The 13,252-nt window shown below is 48.4% G+C and overlaps 1 protein-coding gene across 6 annotated transcripts; it reads right to left on the bottom strand.

Annotated features, from left to right (window-relative positions):
- MLF2 (myeloid leukemia factor 2) lies at positions 803 to 8,357 on the bottom strand. 6 transcript variants are annotated; one of them, XR_002438392.1, is made up of 9 exons: positions 7,807 to 7,979; positions 7,580 to 7,655; positions 5,631 to 5,757; positions 5,134 to 5,169; positions 3,630 to 3,683; positions 2,765 to 2,890; positions 2,261 to 2,420; positions 1,933 to 2,174; positions 803 to 1,401 (listed from the first exon to the last, which is right to left on the bottom strand). XR_002438392.1 is itself a non-coding variant. In XM_021396113.1 (8 exons), the coding sequence occupies exons 2-8, from the start codon at positions 7,627 to 7,629 to the stop codon at positions 1,996 to 1,998; spliced, it is 732 nt and encodes a 243-aa protein (XP_021251788.1). In that variant the 5' UTR covers positions 7,630 to 7,655; positions 7,807 to 7,980; the 3' UTR covers positions 1,555 to 1,995. The 6 variants fall into 6 exon arrangements, 5 of the variants coding, with proteins under 5 accessions (XP_021251788.1, XP_021251800.1, XP_021251819.1 ...); XM_021396113.1 differs by lacking the exon at positions 803 to 1,401 and having other exon boundaries at positions 1,555 to 2,174; positions 7,807 to 7,980; XM_021396125.1 differs by lacking the exons at positions 803 to 1,401; positions 7,807 to 7,979 and adding an exon at positions 8,207 to 8,357 and having other exon boundaries at positions 1,996 to 2,174.

Below are 13,252 nucleotides of genomic sequence, written 5' to 3'. Positions count from 1 at the left end.
AATGGGACAGAACAGGCCATGGAAGTGGGGAGAGCCTGCCATAGGCCAAGGCTCTGCCCCGTGTGTCCTTGGAGAGTAGAGTATACATAAATTCTGCACAAAGCTTCAAAGCACCAGATTCCACATTCTGTTTTCGGGGCAAAACAGTAAGTATTCAGTGAGATCCCTGTTCCTGTTAGTTCCCAGATGGACAACGTGGAAATACATGGTAGAATCCTGGCACACTGTTTTCAAGTGTAAGTCATGCATTAATTTCCTTTGTTCCATTCCAAGCGAATTTATGAAATGGTTTATATAGCAGTACATGCCAGAGCAGGAAACTGGCCCAAGAACACAGGAGATCTTTCTTAGTCCTGTATTCCTAATGCCTTTCAAGCTTCATCTAATACCGGAGTTAAGAAGAGATCATTAGTAACCATATCAAACACTGTCAGCCCCAGTTGCAAAGAAATAATAAAATAATGGGAATATTCCCCAGCCACGTAGGAACCCCAGAGGCCTTGCTCAAGGCTGCACAGATGGCCAGGCAGCAAGACCGACCAACCAATTCCCGTCAAACATGCAGCAAAACTACAGCAATCAAGGGCATTTTTGCAAATGGTGATTCGCTGGGTCACCTTTTATTATTCCCATGTTGTCACTGAGCATTATCTCACTTCATAACTACAGGAGAAGCCTTTACAGAAAAGTTAGGATTAGACACCAAGTTCCTCATTAGTCATTTCCGAAGGATACAAAAGAAGTTACTTAATTCCACAGCAGGCACAATTAGACTAGCAGTAGGTAAAAACGGATCCAACAATTCTTTACAGTTTGTTTCTTTATTCAGTAAACATCTAGTTACAAGTTTCACAAATTAAAAAAGTGGAGGAGCCAACTGAAGAGACGTCGGGGAGGGAAGGGCACAAGCTATCCAGCTTTTGTTCTGCTCCTCACCTCTCTAAAACACATCCTTCAGCTACTCTGTAGCTGTACCAAGGATTCAGGAGGGGAATAGAAGCCTTTGTCCCGGTGAGGGAACTAACACAGGGGTCTAGCAGGATTCCCTCGTCTTTCTTTCACAGGGGACTAAACACAAACTTCAGAACCAGCCCAACCCACCACAGAAAGAGTGGAAAGGACAGAAGAAGCAAGGTGGCAGCTCCTCGTGCCCACCACTACTGGCAGAAAGAACAGAACCAAAGGAGAGCAGAAAGGGAATGGGCAATTAATGTGTTCCTTGCACATCAGTGAGATTCTCCATGAAGCACTGCAGCACTCAAATGGGGCCAAAAAAAAAAAAAAGCAATGCAGAAGATTAGTTGCTTTGTTTCAATTCTTAAGTGGCAGGGAGATTAATAATAAATTTGAGAAGGGTCCAAGTGGTGCTTTGAAGGGGCTTCAGAGTTTCACTGTCTGTACCTGGGAGGAAGGGAAATAAAGAGAGAACATAATAGTAAACGGTGATTAGAAAGCAGCATCAAAGACAGATCAGATTTAACTATAATAATAATAAAAAGAGATCCCAAATTTCAAGTTCTAGATCATATCCAAGTGAACCCTCAAAACACAGGCCAGACAGCAGCACTTGTTTTTATTTCAGACCGGATTGACAGTAAACAGTCTTTAAGTTCTACACAGTGATAGCGTAAACGCTCTATAGATTGTGAACCTACATCATCTCATACCATTTCAACCATCACCTACGGCTGACATCACTCATTTTTCTTGGTGACAAGGCTAACTTGAACAGCTTCAACCTTCCCATCCCGTATTTCCTCAAGACTTCCATCTTCCTCTGCTCTTTACGTTAAGTGAGAAAACACACTTCCAAAACACACTTCCAACCAGCACTTCACAATAATACAAGACTGAGGCAATGAGAAGAAAATCCATATGGCTAAGAGCCAACCAGACAACAGAGAATGGAAAAAGAGCCGTGCTGGGACTTACAAGAGCATGTAGGTAGATTTGGGGGTGACCATGTTGCACCCCCCCCCAAGGTCTGCTCTGCATTCACCAGTCATACCGACGGGACTGTCTGGAGGGAGAATCCTCAGGGCCCTGGATTGCAAGACGAGTCCCTTCAGCCCGGCGGCTGCTGCCGCCTTCGTGGCGCCGGTATTCCAGCCCTCGCTGTGGCCGGAAACGGGATGTCTCTCGCCTCCACTCATCATCAAATGCAGCTGCATCGCCTGTGTCAGGAAGAACAAGCTCAGCCAGGGAAAAGGTGAGAAGTGGAAGTTGGGTTTGCTGAGATGGAAGACAGGACAGTACTCACTTTCATCCATATTGATGTAGTCCTGCCTCTCTTCCTGGTCACCTGTACGATGGTTCCGGGATCGCTGCATGATGTGCGCTCTCTCCCTGATGTGGTGTCCAATAGACATTTGTTCCAACCCACTGTCTGAATCCCTTACGGTCCGCCTAGTCTCACGGATCTGAGGGTAGATTTGAGAACCAACATTTTAATCCACTGCCCCGCCCAACAAGACACTGTGGCTCTTGCCTACAGTACTTCAGTCACGCTGCTCTTGCCACCACTCCCAGCTGAATGCAACATAATAACGAGGAGAAAAGACTTCCTCTCCAGCTGGCACTTCCCATCTCCTCTCAGGGGCCCTCAGCACGGCTCAGTGACTCACAACACATTCCTCAAACCACGACTGACTGCAAAGCAGAAGTGCTGTGGGTGGCCAACACTGAGCCACCAATGGAATTCTACCCATCCCCAGCAAATCCAGCAGCCTCGTGCTGGGATGACACGCTATGGCCTCCTCCTTACCCCGCCAGGTGCTGAACGCATCTCTGAGGTCTCCTGATAGACTTTGGGCCCATCACCCAGGTTGGAATAGGAGATGACAGTTGAAGAGGTAAACGTCTGGCAGTTTGCACCACTTGTCATATGTTCCTGCAAAAGAAAACGGGCAATGGCATAAAGAAGAAAAGAGAGGGAAGAAGAAATGACAGTCACTTCTCTCTACATACAACAAGGCAGGAAAGAATTACAAAAGGAAGAATATCTATGATGCATCCACTCTGAAAGGAGGATGCAATGAAGGAATCTGGTTCTGCTCAGTGGTGCCTCGTGCCAGGACCAGAGGCAACAAGCACGGACTGGAACACAGGGGGTTCTCTCTAAACATCAAGAACCACTTATTTACTGTGCAGGTGATGGAGCACCAGCACAGGCTGCCCAGAAGGGTTGTGGAGTCTCCTCCTTGGAGACCTTTAAAAACCACCTGGACGGGGCCTGGGCACCCTGCTCTAGGTGTCCCTGCTTGAGCAGGGTTTGTGTACACAATGACATCCACAGATCCCTTCCAAACTCAACCTTTCTGTGATTCTGCAAGTAGAAGTCCCATTGGTCCATCTTTCTGGAGAACAACTCTTGTTTCTTGAAGAGAAGGTCTGCCCTCACACTTCCATCCTATTCCATCTCTCCTCCCTGCATTCAGCAGGCTTGCCCCAGGAACAAGACCTCCATCACTCCATCCTGCTCAGCAGGATGTTACAGCTTCACCACCCTAGCAGCTTGATCACACCCAGTACCAAAGAGGCACAACAGGACAGCAGTCAACAGAGAGGATGGTAGGAACACCATCAGTACTTCCCTCCTTAATGCAGATTAATTCATTGAAGGTTCTTACCATGTTCCCAATCATGTCGTTCATCATGCCAAACATGTCTATAAAGCCACCTGCCTAAGAAAAAAGACAGCACGGGGACAGTCAGTTTGGATGGACACCAGAGAAAAGAATTACAACAACCTGTCTGCAAGGGCCATGAAACTGCTGCCTTTCTATCTACTGATAGAAAAAAACCCAAACATTTATGGTTGCTGTTCTCTACAGTCTCTCAGACTACATTGCCTAAATGTTCTTGCTCTCCAGATCTCTGGATCTGATAGCGTTCCTTCAGTCTAGGTCTGATACCCAGTGCACTAGGGTTTGTGAATTCAGACACTCAGCAAAGTTAAGAAATGAAATCCCAGGATGTACACTAATAGCTGACTTAACCATAAGACAGTCATTGTCAGCACTGTCAACTCTTAATTTAACCACATAGGAGTTTTCATGGATTGCATCGTAACATAAGAACTTTTCTTATTTTCCCTATAGGGAAAAGAGACGTTAAAAACGTGACTGTTTTTAATCTGACAAACCTAAAGGCTGCAGTTAGTATACTCAGCCAGCAGGTCTCACAGATTAATTGTGCAACATGTAAACAAAATTACTATGTCAGTTTAAATGTGCTGATTTTTTTTTCCCCTTCTTCAAGTGGCTTCTTGTTCTCGTTTACAGCAGACCAGCACCCACATGCACTGTTATTATCCTTTGAAGTCCAACTGTTTGTATTATTAATCCTTTTCTGAGTTAGAACGATTCCAGGACGCTAGCCTCTTTCATTGAGTCAATCTTGCAGAGCAAGGCAGCTAAAGCTGCTGGATCTGGAATAACCTATTTCCACTGTATTACTGCAGGAGATGACTGAGATCAACAAGCTCCAGGAATGGCATTCTCACATACATCCAGCTATTCTCATTCCAATTCTGTTCTCTTGAGTTACTCTCTTGGCTTTTAATTCTGCAACCATTGGCAAGGGAGGTTCAATTACCGCCTCTGCCTACTGGTGGCCGAGTCTTTTCCTTGTGTCATCACAGTTTCACAATGATCTCCAAACGGATCCACAGCTTTTTCTTAGACACATGAGGTTAAGAGACTCTCCATTCTTCCTGGATACCAACTATCGCAATTCCTATGAAATACCATGCTGCAACAGCTTTATAGATCTTCTCTGTTCAAAGTGCCCATGTGAACAGACTCCTCTAGAACAGCTCCACAGACTAGATTAAAGCATGAGGGGAAGAAGTGGAAGGTCTAAAATCATACAGCAACTCAGGAATAGCAGTTCAAGATAAACCAGTTACCTTCAGTTTCAATTCAATACCCTCTTCAGTTTAACATTTATTATAAATCTAATAACAAACAGAGCTCATTCTAGTCTCTTCAAACTTTCCCACTCTCACTACCCGTTAAGATATATAGGCTAACTCACATTTCCGCTACTGTTTGCCCACAGTTCTAACAAATCTCAAGGTGAAGCTACTATTTGGGAAGCTTCAGACTTGGCAGTGAAAAACAGAGGACTTACCATGCCCAGCATCCCGAAGGGTGAAACAGCTCCTGCCTGTCAGGACAACAGAAAAACAGAATAAACAATGATCTTGCAACAGCCAAACAGTAGATACTCCTCAGAGCACCCTCATCCTTCTTGGAAGTGGGACTGGGAACACTCAGAGCCAATAAACACGTTAAAAAGCAACTCACTGACTCATGAGGGTTCAATCAGTATCACCACTAACAAACCAGACAGAAGGGACGTTCCTAGATTTCTTCCAGTTATGATGATTTATGGCCTTGAGACACAACATAGGCACCTCCCCTTCCTCCCATTCAACCTACAACACAGTTGCCAAGAAATACAAGTGGAGGGAAAAAACAGCATGACCATCACTATTTCTGAAACCAGTTCTACCTGCACTGTCTCTATGAAGGCGAGGGAAACGCTCAACCCAAAAACAGTGGGAGACAGAAGCTGAACAAGACAGTTTAAAAAAATCCAGGCTTGTAAGTCAGCCTCTCTCTTACCTGCATCCTACGGCCAGCCTGGCGAGCCCCAGGCGTGGTCCCATCAGTGATACCAAGCAGCGGGCCGAAACCAAAACTTCCAGAAAGCATGCGGTTCATGTGCTGCCGGTGGATAGCAAAAGGGTCCCTTTTGGAAAGATTGAGAGAACCATGGTGAGAAAAGGATGACAGAAGACAAAGTCCTGCATAATACACACGTTCTGACTCCAAGTTTCTCTTATGCAACGGTGACTGTACTTTCTAAGCTGAAAATCCAGAACCCAAAGAAGTCAGTGTTGCGTATGCTAATCCTTGGGGCTGGAGCTCATTTCATCTCTTGTGACTGAAAGTATTATGCCACAGAATCTCTCTCACACACTAACTGATGGCAATTCACTAGCAGCTCCATGCTCTGATAACAAGAATGCTTTTGGGCCAAGCATGGCTAAGGGTATTCCAAAACCTCATTACTCTAACAGATAAAAGATATGCAGTCCAAGTACCACCATCATCTCATACTCATTTCCTCTTGAGCCTCAAAACTCTTTACATTAACAGCCACAATACACAAACTGTTCTTGGAGAATAGTTCCACATTTTGCAGGGAAGCGCACAAAGACCACCACCTTGGCTGCAAAGAGAGGGCCACACTTAACAGGACTAGAGTGTACATGATCCTAATTATTGTTCTCGCACCCCTTTAGCTACATTTGCACAAACACAATAACCAAAATCTCCGAAATACATCGCGTGGCCTGACACTGACTGTTTGATAACCCTCTGCCCCGAGTCATCTCAATTTGCCATTTTCCTGGGATATTATGCGTACAACTGCAAAAGGCTGACACCACAAAAAGCTTTTACAGGTCCAGGTTTCAGTGTGAAAATTAAAGAGAACAATAATTGGGGTCCCTATATGCTTCTCCTTTCCTTCTTGTGCAGCCCCCACTTTGAGGATACGCTCATACATGCTGGAGAAGCAAGGAGAGAAAAAGTAGAACAGGGACAGTCACAGAAAACAGCAGCCACACTAAAGAGTCTGAGAAATATCATAGCATTTCTCTGCACATCTGTCAGTCCTGCATTCATGCTTCCAGAGCATAAACAACATGAACAGTATATAATTTCCTGAGATCACAAAGGCATCTAGCACAAACCAATACTTTCCTGTTTCTACTGGGAATACTTTGCATAATAAAAGCTAGACTCATAGCTGCCACATCAGTGAGAACATACACTCATTCTGTGACTGAGACATCAAGGTCTCCTCTCCTGCTAATTTGTTTACAGTTGATAACATTCCTATAATCAATTTTATAAGCAAAAACATGGCTTTGTTTTCCTACATAAATTAATTCTACCAAATTTATGGCAGTGCCACACTTAACACAAACTCCTACTGCATAACAAGCTAATCCTTATCTGCTTTGGCAAAAATCGTCACCTTTTGTCAGCTGCAACCAATTTCTGGATAGGGGACAGAAAAAAAAATAATCAGTAAGAGGAATCCCAAAGAAGAGTTATTGGGACTCGCGTCAGATTTTCAGACTTGTATTTTAAAACTACTAGAATTCTCCCTGTTCAGTCCCTTACAGCCTGACAACTCCTTTAGCAGCCTTCTCCAGCTTCGTTAATGAATTCTTCAGCAGAGCACCAACAAACAACAGACACAGAAGATATTATCAACGTCTTACTTCGTAACGAAGAAATCCTTAAGCACAGATAAAGGCTGGGTACTCCAGCACCGCTTTCCTCAGACAATCACGGTGCACTTGGCCTACTTTATTTAATTACGCTGTCCTCTAAAGCCACTCTGGTCCTGCTGGCACGAAGCGGGCCGCTCCCCATGCCTCCCCCCCGGAACGCCGGACGCGGGCCCGCAGTCAGAGCCCCGCTCCCGCACCCGCTCGGCAGGCGCTGCCGCAGCGCCCCGGCCCGCCCTCCCCTTCGAGCCTCCCCAGGCGACTCACATTGCGAACATGGGATCCTCCGGCTCTCCATCCCTCATCAGCCGGAACATGCTGCTGCCCTCGACGGGGGCGGGCTCTGCGGAGGGAGAGGCGGTGAGCGGGCCGCAGGTACACCGCACCTCGCTCGGCCGCAAAGGCGGCCGCCCCCAGGCCCGGACCTCACCCACCCCCCCCACCGCCTCCCCTGGCCCCGAGCTCGCCTCCACCCGCCGTGCCCCTTCCCCTGCCTGCGGGCGCGCCGGACGGTGCCGAGGGGACGGCAGCAGGAAGAAGGTGAGGAGGAAGAGGAAAACGAGGAAGACGGGGGCCGCTCACGCCCGGACTCCCATGGCGGCTCGCACCCTGCTCGCCCCTTCCGCTCCAGCCGGCTCGCCTCGCGCATGCGCGCACAGGTCCGGGGCTCCTTGCGCTAGCGGAGGAGGCGGGGAGCCGGGCCGGGCCGGAAGTGGCGCCCAGGCCCCGCTCCTCGGGGCAGAGCGCCCCGGGCCCGGCAGAGCGCCCCCTGGCGGTGAGCGCATCCCGCCCCGTCCCTGGTGCTTCTTGCTGAGAGCGCCCACGAGCGCCCTGCCATCGGTCAGAGTCCACCGGTGTGCACGGAAAGTCACCTGGAGCCTCTGCAAACACTACCTCAGCCTCCCTGCCTCCTCTTTTGTGATCCTGAATCGCCCTCCAGAGCCTTCCGGCCTGGAAAGCGTTTCCTGTTCGGCGTGTTCTCCTTCCACCCGGGGCGGGCCTATGCTGGATTGGGTGTGTGCAGCTGGCCTGGCAGGATCCAGACACACGGAGAGAGCTGCTTGGACAAAAATGAAAGCATTTTTATTTATGGGATTGGGAGCAAGTCTGGGACAAAGTGACCTGCCTTCCACAGATCCCAGCAATCATCCCACTCCCAGAGACGGTTGGGCTCCTTCAGTTGTTTCCAAACACTGCGTCAGTCATTGCTGCCTCCCAGGCACCGAGGCAGGGGAAGCAGAGGCCAGGAGCGCATACTGTAACCTATGTAACCTACGTTACCAGCGGTGTTACCAGTTCAGCAGACCTCGAGGGAGTCTAGCTTGCCGGTGGCTAAAGCTATGTGAAACCCTGGAAAATGGAAATACAACCTTTTTCTGGAACACAGACAAGTTCCCAGTTGTCAGAAATGCAGAATCTGCATTTTTTGTACGCTATTTGTACATGAGGTTTCTGTATACCACGTAGTCCATTGTGTCTAATGTGCACCAAGTGGGTGGCCATTTGCTAGGACAGAATACCTAAGCGTGGGGGTGCGGGTGCACAGCAAGAGTCACGTTTCTCTCCTGCCACATTCTCTATTTAAGCTGTTTCAATTTTCGGTCATGAATCAAAACCATTACCCACATTGCCTCATTTCTTTTCCTTTTTTAAGCTGTCCAGACAGAGGAGGATGGGGGAAAGAGGAGGAGGTGAGCGAAGGGCAAAATGGAAGCAAGGAGTGATGCCGTTGCCCTGAGCTCCACCTTCTGCTGCCTGCTGCTGACTTGCTGCCAAGCAGCATCCCTCCCCCTAACGTCCCCATCACTGTTAGCTGTGCAGTCAGCCAAAGGGGCAACCACAGTGTACGCATTTTAAAAGCAAACTGCATATCACGTGGTGTGGGTAAATAAACAGTACGCTGAATATCAGGCCTTTTACCTGCTTCTTCCAGGGACCCATCCTTGTAGCCAAGAAGAGAGAAACAGCTTCTTAACACATCCAAATATTCCAGGGCCCCCATGGAACGTCCACGTGACAAAGAAATTATCGTTATCAGAAGTCAGAACTACCCACAGCCACTTCTGCTTTGGTTCCTTTCATCTGTGCCTCTTACGTAATTCTCAGCCAGCAACCAATTCTGACCTCAGATGAAGGGCACCCTAAGAGAAGGACAGCTCTGATTTGATCCTCAGGAGTGACAATTAATATCTGGAATGCTAGAGCCAGCTCGCAGTGACTGCGGTATATGTTGCCTAGCAGTGATTACTTTCAGAATATTTTCCTCAAGAATGTCACACTGTGAGTGAGAAGCACGACCTCCATCTGTGCTATATTAGTGAAGACAAGTTCACAAAAATTGTGATTCAAAACCTCCCTCCCCTTTCAGATCCTCTCACAGGCTGGCTCTCATCCCTAATCACTCTCTTTTACTCTTCTTGCTTCCTCTCATTATGCTATCTGAACGGCTCCCCAACCTTCAACAGTGCTCATTTACATTGCCTCTTGCAAAGACATATTTCCAAATGCAAAGTTTGGCCAGCGGTTGAATTACCGGAAATTTCCTCTTGATTTCAGGTTATGGCACCATGGAGAACGAACAAAATCAATAATCTGAATGACTTTTAATGGGCACAGGATAGAAAAATGAACAATGTGGATTAAATGCATAAGGGTGCACATCCCCCTCAGATTTGGCTGTTTTCACCTTAAAAGAAAGGATAGATACTCTGTGTCTGAATTTCTGAGAATCTAAGAAAAACTGATGCAAACACATGGCCTTCCGCCCTTCTGCTGTTCAGCAAGTAGCCTGGAAGAGTTTTGGAACCACTTTTGAGTTAGTTGACAGAATAACATTCTTAGAATACCCGGTATGATGATTTGGTTTTGCTCAGAGTTAGTTTAGCCTTCACCATAAACTATAAACTCCTCTCTCTCACTACAATGGTACTATGGCAAGACTGGGAAGGTATTAAAACAAAATGTATAAATATTTCCCTGCATACGTTAGAAACATAAAAATACCATACAAATACACAGCCACATGCTCACTATGAAGATGCATGCTGACAAACTTAAAATTTAATATCAGTAGAAATGTACCATACTTTCACAAAAGTAAATGCGGGAAAAGATTGAAAACACCATCACCATACACAAATGTGTAAGCACTGCATCTAAACAGATGCACACACCCACATAAATACAAAGCACAAGCAGCATACTACACAAAAATGGTAACTTAGAGAGAAAATTACGTATTGTTCTCCAGGCTGCAGACATGCATATATTGTCAATGCTCCCAATGATATATCACGTAACTTTTGTACCTCCATCATCTTGTCTAAAGACTGAAGACTCCAAAAAAGACAGAATATATTCTGCTGAGTTTGCAAAGCAGCTTGAAGCAAAGCCTGCTGAACGTACTGAAAAGTGACTTACATCTGCACATTGCATGATGAGTATAGTTGCATATGCCAAAAAGGGAAAAAATCAGATGCGAGAGAGGAGCAGAGAAAAGCTGTAAATTGATCCAGCAGACAAAATGCAGAGCGGTAGCAATGTGATGGAGGAACAGAAGGCCTGAGAAAGATGTACACAAGTCAGGGAAAGGATGCCCACAGGGCCTAAGGGAAGGAATCGCACGCTAGAAGCCAATGGAATCCCACTATCAGAATCTGAGTAGCTGGCATACAGAAGCAGGCATGTCCCAGGGCATGAAGAAGAGTTTCACGTAGGATATAAGGGAAAAAACTTATCTGCTACAGGCATGCAGGGAAAAATGGGACATGTGAAGAACGAAGGGGGACATGAGCTGAATTTTGTACATACAATAAGGGAAAACAGAGAGAACATGGGAGCAACAGCCATGGGAACAACACTGGCAAAGAGTACAGAACTGGCAAAAGTTCAGAATCAACAGATCTGAGTAAAAATTGCAAAGAGAATATGGTGGGGAGTGCGAATAGGAAGAAGCATGACTGCGCACTGAGTACTGGAGTGCACAGAGGGGGAAGGAAGAGGTCACAGACCTAACCAAACGGTCCCTTTCACAGGTGGTTGGAAACACACTTCCCTCCCATAAACAGCCGTTTGTGTATTTGCATCTGAGGGCGTGTTGCCTGTGTCAACATAACTCTTTGGGCACGGTATCATCACCGAATATGATCTTCACTTTTTCTCCTCTAGGATGTTGTGTTGAGGCCTGCTTGTGCATTAGCATGGGGATGTCTCTGGTACAGGATGCATGATGGGAAAGCTTTGCATGTGGAGGAGTCGAGGATGTAGAGATAAGGACAAAAATCCTGGATTGGTGCAAAGAACAGCAGAGCCATGAGTCATACATCTCTGACAAGGAGAAGCAGAGAATGACATCAACTTCATTTTTTTTCCCCTATTTTTGAGTATAGCTCCAGAAATTAAGATTTTCTGTTTCTTGCAGAAAAAGAGGGATGAAAGCAGAACCAAATGCCTGGGCTCAAATGCTGACAGCATGTAGACCTGAGAAGATGGCAAGAGTGGCTTCTGAAACAGGAGGAAAAACAATGAATGCATGTATTTTCATGTTTTGTTCTCCCTCTATTAGTCTGGATCTGCATGTCTGAGTTAAGCACAGCTTCCTTGGGGCAGGCAGCACATACTGTATACAGCTAGGAAGAACACAGCTTAGTCACATCATGAGGGGAAGCTGCTGTAGCTGTGGAGGAGACAACAGATGACAAGGTAGGGACCTCCCACCTCTGTGTCACACGCGATCATTTATCCCATCTCCTTCCTACTTCCCTTTAGGAGATATGTACTTATTATTCTCCCTGTTCTCTAAGTACCAACCTCTCTTTATGTCAAATATTCAAACTGAAGCACACCTGATGGAGCTCAGATCACCAGTTCTAGGTTCAGACATAGCACTGATGTATACTGAGTTTAAAGGGCTCATATGCCTCATGTAGATTTCTATATGCCTGAGACTGAGCAGGACAGTAGAGGTCTTCTGGGAAAGGTAAAGGGAATTCAGCCAGCCTGGTCTGTTCAAGCTGATAAACACAAGCACGAAGTATGGCTATAGCATCAATTTCCTCAGTCACAAATTCCTGCAAACAAGAGACTCAACCGACCACCCGGCAGAGAAGACTCGCTCTAAATGAGATCCACCGCCGTGCGGCTGGGCTGGGCTTTCCTCCCTTACCTCACCCTCCCGTGACGGTGAGACCCTCCCCGTCCCCAAGCCCCCGCCGCTGCCCCGGGCCCGGCACCGGCTCTGCCAGGGCTCGGCCGTGGCCCCCCTCGCCCGGCACAGTTGCGCCAAGGCGGGCCGGCAGGTGGCGCCGTTGCACGCCTCTCACTCCCCGCGAGCGGCTCGCGCCAGCCTCAACAATCGAGCGACGCAGGCGGCGGCGCTGTCGTCAGCCCCGCGGCAGCGCCCGGCCGGCGGGCTCAGGGGGCGGGAGGGCCGGGTCCGGGCCGGGCCGCCCGTGGAGCGGCCGCGGAGCCCCGCAGAGAGCTTCGGGTTTTGTGCTCCGCTGCGGCCCCTGCCGCACGGCCGCGGACGAGCCTCCCGCAGCGCGGAGCTCGGGTTTAGGCGCCGATGACGCGCAGCGGGCTCGCAGCGCCCCGCAACGTCACCCGTTGCCCTCGCCGCCGGCCGCGGGAGCGCGGGCCTACGGAGAGCAGGGACTGGGGCCGAGGAACGAGCGCGGCGCGGCCACCGCCGCCTCTCGGCCCGCGCTCCGTCCTCGCGCCGCGCCCGCATCCCCACGTGCCCTCCCCTCTCCTTGCAGCAACGGTCCCCGCGCCCCCTCCCCCACGCGGAGCCTCCCCCCGCCGACCAATGGGAAGCCTGTTGCCAGGCAAACTGCTCATTTGAATGGCCCAATCGGACGCCCACCCTCGGTCCCTCCTTATATGGGGAAGCGGGACGCGCTACCCGCCCCTCCCCCACCCGCTTCAGCCCCGCGAGCGGCC

The sequence above is a fragment of the Numida meleagris genome, chromosome 1 (assembly GCF_002078875.1).
Source record: "Numida meleagris isolate 19003 breed g44 Domestic line chromosome 1, NumMel1.0, whole genome shotgun sequence".
Taxonomy (NCBI): domain Eukaryota; kingdom Metazoa; phylum Chordata; class Aves; order Galliformes; family Numididae; genus Numida; species Numida meleagris.
The sequence above is the reverse complement of the archived record's forward strand: the minus strand, read 5'-3'. Positions and strand labels throughout refer to the sequence as shown.

What these genes read in the sequence shown, in the direction of transcription:
- MLF2 (XM_021396125.1), bottom strand. Translation starts at nt 7,629, where the DNA reads ATGTTCCGGCTGATGAGGGATGGAGAGCCGGAGGATCCCATGTTCGCA. An exon ending in AGGCTGGCCGTAGGATGCAG is followed by an intron (nt 5,170 to 5,630) that starts GTAAGAGAGAGG and finishes TTGTCCTGACAG; the next exon opens with GCAGGAGCTGTTTCACCCTT. An exon ending in TGCGTTCAGCACCTGGCGGG is followed by an intron (nt 2,421 to 2,764) that starts GTAAGGAGGAGG and finishes ATCTACCCTCAG; the next exon opens with ATCCGTGAGACTAGGCGGAC.